At 32.1% G+C, this 19,876-nt stretch overlaps 2 protein-coding genes across 3 annotated transcripts; one reads left to right on the top strand and one right to left on the bottom strand.

The window, feature by feature from the left end:
- Positions 1-1,533: 1,533 nt before the first annotated feature.
- On the top strand, positions 1,534-3,995 carry LOC129293686 (glutathione S-transferase DHAR2-like). Its single transcript, XM_054931764.1, has 6 exons — positions 1,534-1,739; positions 1,851-1,941; positions 2,031-2,174; positions 2,813-2,930; positions 3,015-3,155; positions 3,766-3,995. Exons 1-6 carry the CDS (start codon positions 1,682-1,684, stop codon positions 3,850-3,852), a joined length of 639 nt encoding a protein of 212 aa, XP_054787739.1. The 5' UTR covers positions 1,534-1,681; the 3' UTR covers positions 3,853-3,995.
- Positions 3,996-8,455: 4,460 nt separating this feature from the next.
- LOC129293685 (probable sulfate transporter 4.2) lies at positions 8,456-18,830 on the bottom strand. 2 transcript variants are annotated; one of them, XM_054931762.1, is made up of 17 exons: positions 18,391-18,824; positions 17,740-17,788; positions 15,972-16,170; positions 15,234-15,402; positions 14,751-14,816; positions 14,567-14,674; positions 14,027-14,134; positions 13,868-13,933; positions 12,866-12,926; positions 12,578-12,705; positions 12,310-12,351; positions 11,791-11,907; positions 11,429-11,480; positions 10,254-10,392; positions 10,090-10,178; positions 9,232-9,308; positions 8,456-8,981 (listed from the first exon to the last, which is right to left on the bottom strand). In XM_054931762.1, the coding sequence occupies exons 1-17, from the start codon at positions 18,700-18,702 to the stop codon at positions 8,652-8,654; spliced, it is 2,112 nt and encodes a 703-aa protein (XP_054787737.1). In that variant the 5' UTR covers positions 18,703-18,824; the 3' UTR covers positions 8,456-8,651. The 2 variants fall into 2 exon arrangements, with proteins under 2 accessions (XP_054787737.1, XP_054787738.1); XM_054931763.1 differs by having other exon boundaries at positions 8,777-8,981; positions 9,232-9,276; positions 18,391-18,830.
- Positions 18,831-19,876: the final 1,046 nt, after the last annotated feature.

Genomic DNA, 19,876 nt, shown 5'->3' with positions numbered 1-19,876 from the left:
CATATTATACCAACAAAACTTATACATTAATATTGTTATTTAAATCAATTTTTTTTGTTGACATACAAGGGCAAACTGAATTTTGATAATTACAATGAATTAGTCACTAGAGCAAAGGCTCTGTTCTTTAATGACTATTGAATCAATCTTTTAGAACTCACACTCAATATGTTGAAACAGAAATATTAGGGAGTCATGACTTTCATGATTCAATTGATCAAATCAACTGTCGAACATGATATAATAATAAATAAAAAATAATTTGTACATAATTATACATGCAAAAGAAATAAAGTATTTGACAAATTAAAAATTAATTAAAAAAATAAAAATAGACACATGCTTCCTTCTTTTATTAAAAAAAGTAAGTCATTTTTAAATAAATCACACTTTTCAATAAAATAGTTATTTATCTTTAAGTTAATATTATCTTTTCATATTTATTCTTATTTAATATATTATTTTATTTTAAAATAAATATAAAATAATTTTGTACATAATTATACATGCAAAAGAAATAAAGTATTAGATAAATTAAAAATTAATTAAAAAAATAATATTAGATAAATTAAAAATTAATTAAAAAAATAAAAATTGACACATGCTTCCTTCTTTTATTAAAAAATGTAAGTCATTTTTAAATAAATCACACTTTTCAATAAAATAGTTATTTATCTTTAAGTTAATATTATCTTTTCATATTTATTCTTATTTAATATGTTATTTTATTTTAAAATAAATATAAAATAATTTTGTACATAATTATACATGCAAAAGAAATAAAGTATTAGATAAATTAAAAATTAATTAAAAAAATAATATTAGATAAATTAAAAATTAATTAAAAAATAAAAATAGACACATGCTTCCTTCTTTTATTAAAAAATGTAAGTCATTTTTAAATAAATCACACTTCTTAATAAAATAATTACTTATCTTTAAGCTAATATCATCTTTTCATATTTATTCTTATTTAATATATTATTTTATTTTAAAATAAATATAAAATAATTTATTTATAAGAGATATTTAAAAAAATACAATAATCATATTTTGAAATACTAAAAATATCTTACATTTTTTAATATTCATTCTTTTAAAAAATATATTATATTTTTGAATGGGGTGAGTAGAGTAAACATGATGTATTGACAAACATTTTACGCAAGTACAATTAAAAATATTTAATAATTAATATTATAAGTCCTCATCATTTAAAGTACATTGTAGCAGTACATTATAAAGTTACCATTTAGATTTCTTAATCAGAATTAAATATTTTACCCTACAAGGATATTTTTCAATTCAAAGTTGATCGTAAATTTAAAATACAATAAAAAAATTGAAACAATTTTTCTAATAAAAATTTTAAATATAAGAGGGAAATTCAGCACAATACAGAAGCCAGAAGGTTCCAGTAACGTGTCAAGTGTGGAGAGGACGTTCAAAGCAATAATTATCATGATTTTCTTCGTCTTCTAATAATTATCATGGTTATGACTGAAACAAATGCTCCCTAAGTAAATGGTATGAACCGGATTCGTAACGGAGCGTCACCGGTCCAGCTAGATCCATAAGTAACGCATTTGGCTTGGCATTGATACGCCCTAGTGCTCTCGTGCTTTGTGTGCTTCTTTTTTCCGTTTCCACTTCACTCCACTACCGTTGCTCTCTCGCTCAGATGGCTCTTGAAGTCGCTGTGAAGGCCGCCGTCGGTGCCCCCAACATTCTCGGAGACTGTACGTTCTTCCTGTCCCTCTTTTTCTCGCCTTTTTGATCGTGTATCTTTGACCCTGTTTCTGGCTTTTTGGCCGTTTGTTCATCTATTTCGCGCTTCGATTTGTTTTCAGGTCCATTCTCTCAACGGGTGCTCTTAACTTTGGAGGAGAAGCATGTTCCCCACAAGACTCACCTTATCAATATCAGTGACAAACCCCAATGGTTCGTACACTTGGAAATTAGCATGTATTATTACCCTTGTTTCGGGGTGATATTTAACGTGGGTTTGCTTGATCTTGTGTTGTTGGTAGGTTTTTGGAAGTAAATCCTGAAGGGAAGGTGCCAGTTCTTAAGATTGATGATAAGTGGGTGTCTGACTCTGACGTTATCGTGGGGATTCTCGAGGAAAAATATCCTGAACCTCCGCTTGCCACTCCTTCGGAATTTGCCACTGTGTATGCCTGCTTTTCGATCTTCAATTTTGCCCTTTCATGTATAGCGGTTTCCAAAGTTTTCAATAGGAGACGTTTTTGTTGACTTAAGTGTTGAACTTGCAGCATAGTCGTGTTTCCGAACCAAAATCATGATTTGTGGATGTGGAAACTGGAAGCTGCCATTTTCTAATCATACAAATATTAATTTTTGTAAGATTTTTTACCTATAAAATTAGTGACAATTAAATTTCAAACATTTCCGTATGGTGTAGATTTTATTATAGAAGCCAAGTTAGCAAATTATTTTCATTTCAAATATTGATCCAAACATAAATATGCTGATTCCCGTCTGCTGGTAATGGGTACCATAACAGGCGTATAGTATGCCTGCTAGCGTATAATAGGTTAAGAACATCTATGAATAGGCTGAACACCCTATTGTGTGATGTTTCTTCACATATTACTTCCTGCTAGGATTTTTATTTTGTTGTCCATGTTAATCGTAAAGATTTTCCATCTCATTCTTGATTTATGCTGTTGATGAGAAAGATGGATTGGTTAAATAATGGTCAACTTTTTATTAAGATATAATTTGATTTAGAGAGTTGTTCTTACTTCTTACCACAGAATTTGATCACATGTAACGCTTACCCTTGCAGGGGATCAAAGATATTTGGATCTTTTGTGAGTTTCCTGAAGAGTAAGGATCCAAATGATGGAACAGAGCAGACATTGCTTAATGAATTGAAGGCTTTCAATGACCATCTGCAGGCACATGTATGCATATGGATTTGTTGTGAAAAATTCCTTTTCATTTTATGTTATTTTTAATCTCTACTAATACGATGGATAAATTGTTAGGGCCCGTATGTTGCTGGGGATAAGGTCACTGCTGTTGATTTGAGTTTGGCACCAAAATTTTACCATCTTACTGTTGCACTTCGCCACTTTAAGAACTGGACTGTCCCTGAAAATTTGACACATGTCCACAACTACACAAAGGTACTACCAATTTGATTTTCTTCAGTGCTCTGCATGCCGTGTCATGGGATTATTCATTTTCATCTTCTTCCTTTTGGCTACCTTCATAGGACAGACAGACTTAGGAGCTTCTAGCCAATATCTGGAAAAACCTCCTGTTTACTCGTTGCATCATAATAGTTTGATGTTCTCTTGATTCAAACCTCAAAGTTCGATTTTTCCCCCCTCTGCATTTTAATGTTTTATATTATTTGTGATATATTTGCTGCTTTCTTTGTTCTCTTTAATTAGCATATGTGTCAAAGCAGGATCATAAGACTACTTACATGGAACGTGAACCTTGAGAAATGAGAATAGATTATTTGATTAATAATTCTGTGTGTCGATGGATATTTGGAGAAAAAGGGATGGTTGAAAGGCTCCCGGCAAAGCTGAAAGGGTTTGTTTTCTGGTTTGGCAACAAGGATAACAGCAGAAAACTTAGCTGTATAAGAATTGGATGGCTGTTCTAAATTCGGTCCTTTATGAATTTGGAGAGTGACAAAAATGATTGTAATTGATTGTAGAGCATCCGGACTGTGGCTGATGAATGATCTGTGTGATTATTGTGTTATGATCTGTGATTTTGCAGTTGCTGTTTGCCCGGGAATCATTTCAGAAAACGAAGGCTGCAGAGCAATATGTTATTGCAGGATGGGCACCAAAGGTCAATGCATGAATTAGCACTAAATTATGAGGTTTAATGTCAGTTATGTGGAGTGTTTGTGTGTGGGGCAGGACTCTTTTAACTCTTATGTGTTGTGTTATCCTTTAGTGGATTTTCTTCCTATCTAATAATAATAATAATAATAATATATTATATGTGGCCTGTGTTGTGTCTATTTGTGATGTCACTGTTGTTTGCCTGTCAGCCATTCACATCTGTTCAGACTTCAGAGTTACTTCCTCTTTGTCCAAAATATAAGATAGTTTTAACTCCCTTCACAAAAATTAAGGAAAGTAGTTAAAAATAGTTTGTATCATTGAATGGGTAAAAAATTATCACTACTTTCCAAAGTTACCCTCCAATTAGAATCAATATATTGTAATTAGAATAATTTAATGCTATTGATGTCTTGGAAAGTGTTTTTACATTTTGGACAATACTAGTTAGTAGAAAACTACTTGTATTTTGGACAGGTGTAGTGCAAAATATTTAAGGCCTGAATGGTTGGATTACATGCAACGAGATTTACATGTAATATTGATGCGATTCCCATGTATAAAATGTTTGGTCGCCATTTTACTGGTAAAGGATTATATAAAGTATTCCCAATTACATCATAATCTTTTGTCATTATATATAAGATATTTTTAGTTGAATTTCACGTACTAATAAAAGTTTGTTATTTAGTTGAAATTACATAAAATTACAGTGATTTTCTAGCTTTTTTTTTATAATGTTATAATTAATATTATGGTGGTGGTAGGTAAAGTAGACAATTAATATCATTTTTATTTTTTGAGATAAAGATTAAATTGTCTAATTATTTAAAAATATTATGATACTTTTTATATTTAGGGATAAAATAAGTTTTTAGAAAATATTATCTCCGTCCTAAATTATAAAATACTTTTAGATGAAATTTTACATATTAATAACTTTTATTAAATATACTTAACAATTTTATTTTTTTAAAATAAAAATATAAACATTTAAAAGAACTTTTTATTTAATAATTTTAAATCTACGCTCAATTAATATTAAATAACAAGAAAAAGAGTAATATTGAAATAAATATTTTTAATAAAATTTTAATTTTTTTTAAAGTATTTTATATTTTGGACAATCAATTTTTTCTAAAAGTATCTCATAATTTAATACGGAGGGAGTATTTTATATATAAAGAAGGAGGGGGTATGTGGCAATGGGGATGACATCAAAAAACTTATGCTATCTGCCTTCCTTCTCATCAATTCCCATTTATAAAGGAAAACACAAGGAAAGGCTAAATAGATTTAAACCCCACTTGGTTCACATGAATTTAAATCAAGGTAAAGGAAAGAGAGTTGAAAAGCTTATTTTCATTCATTTGGTTAGCCTGCATTTAAACTCTTGCAACCCACATTTGATTTCTTCAACTGGCCCTAGATTTTTGTTGGAAAATATTTCAGCTCCCCTCTTTCATCCTTCACCATCTCCAGTTCTGTGGACCTTTCACCTTCGCCTACATCACCGTCGCATCCATGCTTCACTGTGCACCTTCATCTTTGCTGACTCACACCATCATATCGCCGTTTAATTTCGATTCAATTTGGCCATATTCGTCTTGCTTCCGGCGTCCTTCCTCCGTTCAGTTCAATCTCATTGTGGCCATTTGCGTCGCACTGTTTCTTCGTCAGGTTTGAGCCGTCGCCAGTCTCTCCAAGCTGTTCGCGCTGTCCGACGTGTCGTTCATCTCTCCGAGCTGTTCTTGCCATTTATCGCCATATGTGTCCGTTCTCGTTCGAGCTTAACGTTGCTGTCACACATCTCTCATTCCAAGCCTGTCATGTCGTTCCATCTTCAATTCTTCGAATTCCTCTGCTGAAAAGCTACTAACCAAATCTCCTCCTTCAAATTCCTATTTTTGTTGTTTTGCTTCTTCTAGATTGTGGGGCTGATTTTCGCATATTTGGTTCGCTGCTTCGGTCAAAATGCTTCAAACGAGCCAAACAAGGTCTTATGGTAATGCCAATTTCTAATAATTTTTCTTTATAGCTCAGGATGCTCAGTTATCAATTTAAGACTCTATTTTGATACTATTTATTATTTAGAATTAGAAGAACAATAACTAATGAGAAGTTGACAAGTTGCAACTTAAAATCGGAGACAATATAATGCTGTGAACTGCTTTTATGGAAATTTATTAATTATTAATTTGTAAAATTTTGATTTAATTCTTAGTAGAAGACGATAAAATTGCTCATTATCTGTAACGAATGCTATGAAGTTTCTTACTTGGGAGATATTGATGGCAACGTGGATAGATATTGGTTTAGAAATTATTCTAGAACAACTAATAATTAACTTATTATATTCTTAATATTTTTCTTTCTCCCTTCCTTAATTACTCTTTTGCAATTTATCACTCAACTTAGTTGCAAGAGTGTGATATAAATTTCTGGCAGAGATTTATACCACAATATCGCAATCAAGTTGTGTGATAGATTGTCATAGAAAAATTTAGGGAAAATAGAAAAGAATATTGTTTCACAAAAAAAAAAGAGAGAAAAGAATATTGAGGATAGTATTTTTTTTATTTGAAAATAAAATGAAAAGACCAGAGCCTTGATGAAATTTTGTAATGCATAAAGCGCCACCTTGGGTACATGCTTGACTAGTTTTCAAGTTGCCTTGTGATTTTGTATCGAACTATGCTCAACATTGGTCTTTCAATTTAATTAGCCGATCCAATATGCTATACGTTACTCAGGTTGAGAGTATTGCTGTACATGTTTAGTTTTTTTTTTTCATATTAAATTTAAGGGATATAAACTTTTAATTTCTCAAATTTATTTCAATCATTGATTTAATTTCTTGAATTTAATTTTTATTGATTTAGTTTCATAAATTTCTTTCAATTATTTATATAATTCTTATTGTTTGAGAAGAAGATAATACTGTTTAAATCTACAAATATAGATAATAGAATATTGATAACAATCATTGAAATTATTGAAAATAAATATAATTATTTAGGTAGGAAAAGAGTCAAAATTTTTAAAAAAACAAAGAGGGCTAATTTATTATCATTTTCTTACATATACATGTAAAATTATCAATATACTTTACATATTAAATTAAGTTGAAATTCAATTTGTGTTTTAAAACTTAAGGACTAATATAATAATTTAAGAAAATGTAAATGATCAAATCGATAAAAATTAAAGTTAAGAAACAAAATCATTAACTAAGATAAGGGTAAATTATGTATAGGTTATGTAGAGCATGCTTATTTATAAATAAGTCTTACAAAATTTAAAAGCTACAACATTGCAAAGACAATAATACCCCTATTAAATATGCATTATATCAATTAAATAATTAATTTATAACTACTTTATCAGCAATTTATAACTATAATTTTAACTTTTTAAAACTATAATTTTACATATTTAATAGTTAAACAATCATGTATTACTAATAAAGTTTAACATTAATTATTTATAACTACTTCATTAGTAATTTATAACTTTAACTTCAACTTTTTACCACTTACTTCACATGTTTAATAGTTAAACTAATTAGTTTAGTTATTAGATATATGAAGTTAATGTTATAAATTATTAATGAAGTAGTTGTAAATTATTTAACTGATATAATATATGTATATTTAATAAGAGTATTATTATCTTTTTATCTAAATTTTAAATTACACTCAGGTTCTAAGCAACCTAGTTGTGATTTCTGAATTTTGTAGGATTTATTTATAAATAAATTAGTTTCATAAGACTTATATGTAATTTTTCCCCAAGATAAATTTAAAGAATTAAAAATTGCATTATCCCTAAACTGAGCTTCACCCACTAGACTGGTTAGCATCTGCTTATAGAAAATTACAACTTTTTTTAATAAAAAGACAATTAGTTTAAATACCGTTAAAGAAAGGGGAAAAAAACGAAAATTACAACTAAAACAATCATAGCAATAGCATACCATACCGTTAGATCCTTCTCTGTTTTTAGAACTTTGATTTAAATTCCTTGGTTTTGTTTGTTTTCTGTACAGTTAAAATCACATTTAAAATTCATATAATCATTTGTTTAGGTAATATAAAAAATTCAGACTACTATAAGTAAGTTGTTCTACTTATGGGAGTCATCCATATGTTTAAATAGTATTAAAAGATTGTGGTTAAAATGTGAAATAATTAGGGTGTAATAGATACTTGAAATTTTGAAGGAATAATTATTACAAAATATTGGATGGGCTTTGGAATAAATCCAAATCCATAAAATCAAAATTTTATATACAGTTCCAAATCCCTGCTAACTCAAACATAACATCAAGCATTTCAAACAATTATTGATTCGAAATCCATATAATACTTGTTTGAGTGACTTTCTTTTACTTTTATAATACATCATATTAGTATGTGAATGTCACACAAGTCGGGGGCAGAACAGAAATCTCACCCAAGCCTGAACTCGAATTTACTACCCAATCCAAACAGGTAAATTTTACAGATGCTCAATGGCATTGACATCGTTTGTCCATCCGAGGAATCATGCTAGAATTGGAGAAAAAGAAAAAAGAAAAAAATTGAAAAGGAGAGTTACACACTGGGGGCTAGAATGAGTAACCAACAATGATGAATTTATATATATATATATATATATATATTCTATTCCTTATATTTTACAATCGGTCACTAAATATTACAAACACGAATTATTTTCAACACTAGCAAGATTGCACCCTGGCCAAATAATTCCATAGCTATCCAAAAGAATGGGATAAAACAGAAATAAATTTATTTACCACATTTTGAGAATTCAAGATTTTCTTGACAACAATGGCTCCAATTGGGAATCTGTGTCCTTGGGAAGAGGAGGATTGTCATTACCAGCCTCCAGATCGGTACTTGAAAGGCTCTCTCCTCTCTGCTTTAGTGACCTCTCAAATAAACTTGGATTATCTGCTGTCACAGAGAAAGATGAAGTTTGTGGAGTCCTGGACACATCTTTTAACTGTTGAACATGCTGCAAGCAAACTTGAACAGCATCATGTACTCTCACAAAGTACCACTCTTTGCCTATCAGCTCCACCAAATCAGATTTGGACAAGGTAAGCAAAACTTCTGGGTTTGGATTGGAGATTGCAATCTGCAAGAAAAACCCATTTGGTTGGAGAAATATTATAGAGCTTTTTTCAAAACTTTAACATGTGGAACAGCCAAGTTACATCCAATTTGAATCCTCTGTATGCACAAATAGTGCATTTGGAGAGAGAGAAGAGATTATAGGTCTGAAGATAAAGCACACAGCTATATATATACATATATTTATGTATATATATTGTCACTCTCCTTTCAAATGCATGAATCCAAGAATCTAATTGAAAATCACATCATACCCGGATGTCCCGTTGTTTGTACTCCTGATGCAAGTCTTTTAAAGCCTGGACAGCACTAGAGTCTATGTAGGTCACAGCTGCAATAATAATAACCATGTGCTTACAATAAAATGTTGATATTCGTTATTTACAGAAAAAGGTTCAACTGACAAATTTCATTTTGTTCATTGAGGACAGTTATTACATCAATCCACAAAATAGTGAAGCGATAACATAGAATAAGCGCAAGCAACTTTATGCACCAAACATTACTCTCGACCATATTTTTGCAAGAAGCAAATAAGAACAAGAAAGACTGATTTTATTCTGAAATTAATTTCAGCACTTCGTTTTAAGGGAAAGTGGGAAACGTGTTTGAGTGAAGTGGCTTCAAGACATTTTCTCAGACAACTTGTCTTCAGATCATTTTCCCATATTTGGAACAAAAGTCAGTCACTGACATTATATGGCAAACAAGTAGGGTGTGAAGATTGTTGACATCAGAGGACTATTTCAGAGTAGACATATCAGCAGCTGCAAAGGTGATCAGTCCATGGTGAGTGGGAAAGCGGAATGATTTTGAAATAGTAGATAACGGAATGCAGATTAAAATAGTATATGCCAAGTGGCGAATGACAACTGCATCTAGAGAAGGATTGAATCAGTTCAAGAAAATTAACTTCACTGTTTGCACATTTGAAAATTTCTAGAAGTTTGTTCAGTAGAAAATTCAATTCATTTGACATCAAATTAGACTTCAAGGGGAAAAAAATCATTGGACAACAACCAAGCACGCTCAGTAGCTATTAATTTAATTATGCTAAAAACCATATACAACAAAATATATGCTTCCAAGTAAACAGATCAAGCATGACTTACGAGCCATTTCTAGAATCACAAAATAAATTCTTTCAACCTCTGGTCCACGTCTTGTAGATCTATCAGCATCAGCTTCATATTCCCGCAACCTGGAAAAATTCTGAATCAATGAAGCAACATTCTTGATAAAAGAAATTATCAAATACAACTAAACCTTTTATTACCTGTCCTTTATGTAACTTATGTTTGCAAAATAAATGGGAGAATCAATACGAACAACCACAATTCCATTGTAAGTGTATGCTTCAGGATATTGTTTAATATTTCTGTAAACAGTTGTCCCCGGCAAACGACCCAAAACAGCTGCAGTACGCACCAGGTGGTAACTTTAGCATATACTTGTTCGAAACAATCATACAGTAACGTATCCAACTACTTCTTATACAGTAAATCAAAAACTACTTTTTATACATTAAATCATAAGCTAACTACTTTTTTTACGAAGCCAAGTTCCAGTGTCTTCTTTTATCAATATAAACTCAACCATGAACAATTGGGTACTTAAAAGTTGTTAAATGCATTATCTGGTATTGGGTACTTAACACAGAATTGTATTGGAAACTTTATATAGAATTTTGAAATAACTATGGCCAAACTCGACAAGATTTCACTGATAAATCTTCATGGTTTCAACAAAACTCAAGGGAGATTTGTGTAGTTGATTTTTTGTTTTAGGGGAGGTCCGTGTGAGTCTTGAACATTGAAATTAAGATCTGTATAATTTGAGTGAAATTTAAGAGATTTGCATTGGTCTTGAAAATAAAAGGGGATATATATATATATATTAATAAAATTCATGAGAGATCTGTATAATTTCTACAAAATCGAATGCCTTGTGCTGCCAGCATTCTTCTTCTTTGCAAGTGTTTGTCTGCATCAGCCCGTTGATTGAGACTTCCTACGCTGTTTCTTTCATCTATACATCTAGCACACTGTATATACTCTGGAACCATAACTGTTTCTTTCTTTCTGTTTTAAATGCATGTAATCATTTCTATCAGAATTTGTCATTCATGAAAATGAGATTCTTTCAATTTTCTAGATGCATTTGTTTTTTTACACGCTGCTACACGAATACCCAACTTTAGCCTTAGTACTTGGGAAGCAAGGTTGGTTTCAGACTTTCAGTTAGTTAGGCCTTCAACATACAAGAGTTTCAGGTTTACAGCATGGCATAATTCATATCCTATCAAGGCTTTCTGGTTTACAGCATGACATGATTCAGATCCTATCAAGGCATGGTGCATATAGTTTATAATACAATTTGACTTCATTCCTAGACATGACACTGAAATAATCAAAATCTTTCACAATTACCGAAGCTAACAAACTGACTTACCAATATGTGGATTAGCAGACTCATGAATGACAAAAGCAAGTGAAGCACCCACCTATAATTCCATAACATTATGAAGCACATAAGGGATTATCTCAAGGGCAGCATGGAAATCACAACTTCTGCAACTGAAATTTGATGATATCATGCTCCATGGTTTATAGTTAAATAAGATTGCAAAACTATCTCCTTGATTTTTCCCATGATAAAATTACAAGAATTAAATGGCTATAAATTTTAATCAGTAAACATGATCACATGATGAATATGCTTTGATCAATTGAATTAAGCCTCTTTCGAGAAAAGAAAAGTCCTCCAAATATAACAAAGACATTACTTATAAGCAATCTTCACCTTGTACTCACCCCAACAAGTACACCAATCTCAATTCCAAGGAACAACGTTGTAGTACTAGTAATGGTCCAGAGAAGAAAATCCCTTTTATCTACACGCCACAAGAAAATGGCCTCTTCATAATCCACCTGAATAAAAATTCAAATGAAGAAAATATTATATGTTGAACAAAGTGATAAGCGGAATTTTCAGTGAGTTTAGACAAGCAAAGGAATACAACCAGCTTAAATGGGATTTACAGGTTAAAGTAGGACTTCTCCTCAACAGAATATCGTTTGCATATTCAAAAATTATAAAAGTAATCAAGTTTAACATGGACAGGATATTCCAAGTCAACAATAATAAATCACAGGTAATATGAAACAAGTGATAATGAAGATCTGTTCTGCATTACAGTAGACTCAAATTTAAAATCAAACCTTGCATTACAAGAAAGCATCAAGTAACTACGGCCCCAGATTCACGGCCAAAAAAAAAAAAAAAACTACTGCACAATGAAATGAATCCAAGGCATGAAAGAAAGTCCTTACCAAACCAATCACAGCAGAGATCACTATGGCAGCAAGAACACACTGGATTTATTCAAACCACAAAAATCAGAGTCAGCATTCCAGGAAAAAAAAAATCCTTGAATTCTCAATTCTTAACATCATTCCCAATTTAATATCATTCTAACTTGCATGCATAAAATCCTGGAATGAATTATCAATAAAATGTGGAGAGTAAAACCATCCATTTAAGCAAGAATTCATGTAGGAATAAATGAGAGGTGTACAAGGTAGAGGCATGGACGCAAACCTGAGGTATGTCCGTGAATAATGGAGTCAGGAAGAGAAGCGTACAGGTTATTATAATTCCTGTCACTATCCCAGATATTCCAGATTTTGCACCGCTTTCATGATTGACAGCTGATCTTGAAAAAGATCCTGCATTTCCCATTCAAGAACATGAAAAATCTTTAAATATAATGCTTTCCGTTCACTGAAGTTTTCAATATAATTAAAATTACAGTAATGAAACTGACTGCTGCTTTTATATAAGAAGTCAATCTTATTTCAGTTTCTCAAATTCAAAAGGGAGTCCTACCTGTTGTTGGGTATGCTGAGAAAAATGAACCTAGAACATTGGCAACACCTAGACCAAATAACTGTCCAAAAATATCCAGAAGGGTGGTTATGAGATACTTTGATGGAGACCTGTTAAAATGCTAAGAAAAAACAGTACAGGAATAATGATAGCAAATTTGAACGTAGGAAAATAATGAGGTTTTGATATTTATAAACAAAACAAACTGAATCAGTGTTCCAAAGATGACTACTGATTCTGCCCATAACCTTCTTCTCCAATATACCCAGAACAGCAACGGAAATTAACACAATTACAAGCAACCACAAAACAGACACAGAGCTACTGGCTTTCAAGGGGCCATATCTCTCCTCACCACATCTTTTTTCACTAAAACTTAATGCCCCCCTCCTGGAATGGAGGTTCTGTAGCCAAACAGTTACTTCAACTACTCCCCCACAACCCATACCATCATGACATCATGTAAGACTCTTACTTGTCTGCCACATTTTCCTCTCCTTGGTACAAGTTTCTTGACCAGTAGAATTAAGCCTCTCTACTTCATTGGCCTTCCTTGAACGTCTACTGTATAAAAATTTGCAGCTCATCACCCTCCCCTAAAAGCTTGGGAAGTTTGGGAATTTCTAGGAAATCACTTCAGAATCCTCCCAAGAATTTTCAAATTATGGTAAATCTTTCCATTTAACAAGCACGTAGCTTCTTCAGCCATAACTTCTATGTCTACACAAGCATTTCTCAAGAGTTGGTTGCTATTTCAGGGGCTAGGTAGGATATAAAAAGTGCTTAATTTTATAAGAAGCAGGAGAGTGGACTATCATGGCCATAGAAAAGAGGGCAAATGTGCTGTAGCTCTCAGATAGAATTTCATACTTGAGTTATTTCTTTCTTAAAATTCAACAGTCGATTCAAGGTTTCAGATGCATCATGTAATTCCACGACAGTAGGCATGTGTAAATAAATAGCAACCAACAGGCTATGATCATATATTGGAAGGAAACATACCTCTTGATTTGAATCCAACTCATACCCATTTTTTGCCGCTAATGCTTTGGCAATCCCCACAGATTCCTGAAGTTTGAAAGCATATACAAATGGTGTACAAGTTACCAACAATCAATTTTAACAAACCAACTAAAATAGTTGGGGCAAAACGATCTTTACCAATATAGCCACGCCAGTAATGAGAAATGCAGTTGGAATTAAGGACAGTGCATGATTGAAAGCTTTGGGAAAAGAAAATTTTGGCAGGCCCTCAGGTATATCTCCAACCTATTAAACAACCAGTAATATTTATGAGCTTTCCTGGACTCAGTCTCTATCAGCTTCATGAACATGTTAACAAGTGTTTATCAACTTTGTGGACGTGTTACCAACCCTAAACATACAAGTTCTCATTTATAAACATCATATATGACAAGAGGAACAAACGTAAAGAGCAAGAATCATGTTACAGCAATTATTATCACTTTTACACCATTAAGAAATCAATGGTTAGACCAGAGTAAAACTGTTTTCACTTGTCATAATATGAATGAAAACAACTGGATAAGGGAAAAAAAAGAGGTTTTTGTGGAGTACAAAATTGCAAATATCTGGTTGATGGTATCAGGTAGTTTAAATATCATTCCTCTTCTATTATCCATCTAGTTTTTCCTAGGTTAGTGTTACAAAGACAAAAGTGAAATTAGCTGTGATTCTCACCACAGAAATGGTCGACGGATGGAATATTTTTACAAAAACTGTTCCCAGAACTACTGCTGTGAGAGGGCCTGCAGCTCTGAGGAACCGTAGGTACTTCCGTGATTTCCCCTGGAGATAAAACATCAATATGAGAAGAACGCCAATAATATAAATGTTCCACAAACACCAAAGAATGGATTCATACCAACTGCTTCATGACAAGTAGTATTGCTAGCATCACTGATCCCATCACAAAAGGGGGCCATGAAAACTACAGAAGGGAAAAACTTGTATATATTACGTTAACAGGAATTGAGAATAGGAAATAACAAAATTACATATTAATATATTATGCCTAGTACAGGGAACCTTCATTGGTTAAATTGAACTCAAAATTACATCAATATTTAGTATGAGAACAAGACACTGAAATTAATGTTGCTTAAATGTTGAATTGGTAAAAACAAAAAAGTGCTGAAGTATAGGGATCTGGAGTGGTTTTCCCCCCCCCCCCAAAAAGAAAAAAAAAAAAACTCATAAAGAGGCTGTTAAGAATTAATTTTAACGGATGGTTTTAAATCCAACATGAGCTAGCATTATTGGGGAAAATAATTGGTAATTGTATCACCTCAAAAGAGATACCCATTGAATAAAAAAAAAAAAAATCAAATAAATGAATAAAGAATACCTTATCAATTCCAGCTATTATACTCTCAATTAATGGGATAATCTTGCTACTTCGTGCTACATTATAACCCAAGAAGTATTTTGCCTGAGATAAACCAATAACAATAGCTGAAGCTGTTGTAAAGCCAGAAATCACTGAATGGCTTATGAAACGAATCAACCATCCCAACCTGGAAAACCCGGAAAAAAAAAATGCATGTTAATGGAATTATATAGTGTCTGCCAATTCCAAGATGCAAAATGCAGCTCATCATTAGAAGCCAATTGACAAGGAAATTGATGGTGGGAATCAACAGGGATGGCAGCTAATAAGTTATCCCATCACTAAACAGTCAATTCTTCTTCTGGAGATAAATAAGTCACATAGTAAAGTCTACAGGACTATCATTAACATGCCACGGCCACGTTTAATTTCATATCATAATAATCATTTGATAACTAGGTGGAGGAACATTCAGAACATGGTTAGGTAAACAACGAGTAGCTGGAAGAATCATTTTTTATTGAGAAGTATAGGAAGATGGACCTTAAAGTAATTTCATAGCACATAAATTTGTGGTTTTCCCTAAAAAAAAAAAAAAAAAAAATCCCAAAACCACAGCACTTCCAATTAAACTTAGTTTAGTTGGAGTAACGCCTGGAAGGGACACCAGGAAGATGGCCAGGTTTTGTTTTTAGATACACTGCCAATTAAAAATGCTTGTCCTATAGTCATTAAGATAAGGGCAAGCAAAACTACCTTAGGAGCCCCATTATGCACTCCAGTATCCCCACCATAAAAGCCAATAAAATTGCCAACTCTGTATATAATTCACTTGATGAAGTGATGCTACTTAGCACATTAGAGACCAAAAGAGAAACTAGTGCTACTGGACCAACCGCAAGCTGACGAGATGACCCAAACACAGCATATACAAAAACCGGCACAAAGCCAGAGTCTTCCTTGCAAAGGAAATCGACCAATCCAAGATTAGAAGATATAATGTAGAGCTGGGAGATGTAAGATTGTTGAAGCACAGAAACAGCCAATAGAGTACGTTGCATGATTAGAAATTTGAAGAATAATTTTAAGTTCAAAAGAGAGTTTAGTCGCAACTGAGTTATGAAACATCAATATGGCATGGAGCCATGGACAAAAACTGTTAGTTATGAACATAAATTCGAGAACAAGCTTCAAAATGACATGTATCAGTTTGGATATCTATTCCTGTATGGTAAAGTTTAGTCTGAAATCAATCTAAAAATAATGTGTATTGGAAATTGACAACTAAAAGAATCTAGAATTCGTTATAATCTAGTTTGCATATCAATATCAAAATCAATAAACAACAAGCATTATTGCAGTAAAGCTAAACAATATGATTGTATGATGCCATTAAGCTCTATCAACATATTGTTCAAATATATCATTCACCATGAAATCCCGTTTTACAAAATATCAATGTCAATATAAAATTTGGAGAAAGCTGTACCATTCATAAATTTCAAATAATTATAATATGAAAATCTAGATCAACCCACCTAGTTGAATCATTAAACTGTTATATCGGTGTTTTGACTGGTTTAATAAAATAACCAGTTTATGACCAATTTATTATAGTTCGACTACGGTTTTAACCATTAACCCTTGAACCGATGCCTAGACTGGTTCAATGACTAATCTGATTTTCAATACCCTACGAATAATATAGCTGACAACATACTCATGCAAAACGCAGTTCCCACGATGTTGTTAATCTCCCATAAAACTAGAAGTTGCTCCCGCATATTACAAGGGTATTGATTTTCTTAAGCATGCAGATCATTACATGAATAGTAATTTAACTGTAACACTATTATAATTTTATATGTATAGTCATCATAATACAAAATGTGAAATTAAATTAAAAGAAGACTACAAATTTGAAAACAGAGGGCATATCGTGTTCTGCTCTGAAATGTAGAAAATAACTAAAGATTTTGAATATTGAGAATACAAATTAAGTGTGCTGAAATAATTTTTCAAGAACACTAAAGAAATAAGCTTCTCTTTACAGCTTCTCCTTCCTTTCCTTCTTCTTCTTCTATGACTTCTTGGATTTATTTCCACTACTTCCTTCTGCAAAGGAGATTGAGTGCACAATGCTTTGACAATTCTTGAGAAGATGAGACCGTAAAACTTTAAGGAACCTTTCATTCAATAAACAAGGATTTCTCTCATGGTGTTGACTGTTGAGTTCTTTTACTTATCTTGGGATGTCCTTCTGGATTTGTAAAATTTATGGTAGACAAAGCGTAAGTTTTTGCCTTCTAATCTTAAGAATTATGGAACTAATGATGGCATCCTCATGCATTATGAATAAAGTTGGTACATTTAGAAGCACATTTTTGCCCAAAAAAAATTCAGAAAAATCAAAAGAACGAGTTTTACCAGGAAAAAGAACTAAAATATAATATTTCAAAAGCTGTAATTGTGGCAGAAAGCTTAATTATAATTTATAAACAGGATGAAATTTTAGCAAACTTACAAAGTCCGTATATTGGTTGAAGTCCAGCTAATTTTGCATAGGACATCCCCTGCTCGTTCAACAATCCATAAAATAATGAATAAAGGAAAACAGGTTCCTAAAAATTTAAAGCAAATCAATATAAAGTATAATCACAGTAAACATTAAATTAACAAGCACGACATTTACTAGAAAAAAAAAGGACAATATTCCATATTTACATGTTTGGATAGATGATCATGACATACGAAAACCAATAAAAAATTGGGCAAAAAAAGAATAGGAAAAAGAACTTCCTGTACTTATCAAAGACTCAAAGTCAGCGTTTCCCCTCTTAAGAAACGGGAAATCATACAAACTATATACCTTCCAAGAAATTCAAGAAAGGAATTCTGTTTCCAAGAAATGAAGAAGAGAAAGTAAAATATATATATATACACACATACGCGAAGAAATCAGTTGGCTCATTCAATTTCTACTAATTCAAAGGAAAATTAGAATTCCGCTTTAAGTTAAACGACCATTCAATCCATCAAAAAGAGTATAACAACTCCCGGAAGTCATGAATGTGAGATTTTTAGACCCCCACCCGCTATGAAGCACCATGCAACAACGAAATCATAAAGAAAATACTCTCGGAAGCCTAACAGAAGTAAAGGAACCATGAATCACCTGTGGAACAAGCATGACACCGACAGTGATTCCAGCCATGAGATCAACTTGAAGATACTCGCGCCATTTGTAGGTCCGAAACCAACGACAGCAAGGGAGGAAGAGCTCGATCCATTCAGCACAAGTCATTCGTCGGAGCTTCGCGGCCCATCTGGAGAACCCAAGATTGACAAAAGAGGGAGACGACGACGTCGCCGGAGTGGTGGGGTGGTTCAGAGGGATGACCTTGACAGTACGGGTGGCCGACGCCGACATGGCGGAGGAATCGCCGGCAAGATTGGTGCCACTTGGCGATGCGTAGGTTATTTCCATGTGCACCGCCAGCGATCATATATGCAGAGCATGCGCGCTTTTTATTCGTGGCGCACAGTTCGCAAATTTCGGGAACATGAGAGACGAATCGCAAAAAGGAAAAAAGAAGAAACGAAAGGAAATTAGAGGACCCACGAGGTTAAGGGATAAGCCGATGCCAATAACAAGACGTGCACGTTAATTTGTGGAAGTCGAGCTCAATTTTGAAACCGTGGCTTGTGATTGCTCGGTGCGTGCAAAATTGCATGTGAAAATTGAAAATCAATTGGCTAGAAATCGCTTCAATTTAATCAGAGGTAAGCATTTTGGCCTAAAAAAAAAAAAAAATCAGAGGTAAGCAGAATTGATTAAATTCATAATTAGAATTACTCAGTTTTCGGGTTCTTTTTTTTAAAAAAAAATAATTTGTATGTTTTTATAGTTACTCTTAATTTTGAATTGAGTTTTTATAATTTATTTTATTTAAATTGAGACTAAATAAACTTTAAGTACGTGATGAATTTAAAAGGAAGTTTTGTCAATCAAATCAACTATATTATATGATAATAAATATTAAGCTTTAAAGGAATAGTAGGAATATAAAGTTGGAGTAGTAAAAATAGAATATTGAGACAGATGTGATGGCATATATTTAAAGATAAATTCAAAATAAATATATACGAGAAAAAGTGGGTATAGCATCTATTAAAAAAATGATAGAAAATTATTTGATATTATTTGAACATGTATAAAAAAATCACAGGAGGCACCAATTAGAAGAGTGAAATAGATAATTTTGAGTCCTATAAAAAAGGATAGAAGAAGACTAAAAAAAATATTTGTAAAAGTTTTTAACCGAGACATCTTAGTTAATAACATTTTTAAAAGATGGGTAAATGATAAAATATAATGGCATAATGTAATTTACATAGCCAACCTTACTTAATATGATAATGCTTATTGTTATTGTTTGTTTGTTTGAGCTCTTTTAATATAATCTCTTTTTAATTTTTAAGGATTAAATTTATTAATAAATTTTAAAAAAACACTTTTAAAAAGATTACAAAAAAATTGATTTGATTTAATACTTTTGACAAAAAAAGAAATAATTGATTCAATACAATATTTATATTTCAATAAAAATTTTATATGTATCAATTTTTTTCCCCATCAAATAGGCTAGCTAACGATATGA

The sequence above is a fragment of the Prosopis cineraria genome, unplaced genomic scaffold, assembly GCF_029017545.1.
Source record: "Prosopis cineraria cultivar Desert tree isolate PC_DT_omini unplaced genomic scaffold, ASM2901754v1 PC14, whole genome shotgun sequence".
Lineage (NCBI taxonomy): Eukaryota > Viridiplantae > Streptophyta > Magnoliopsida > Fabales > Fabaceae > Prosopis > Prosopis cineraria.
This window is presented reverse-complemented; position numbering and strand designations above follow the sequence as displayed.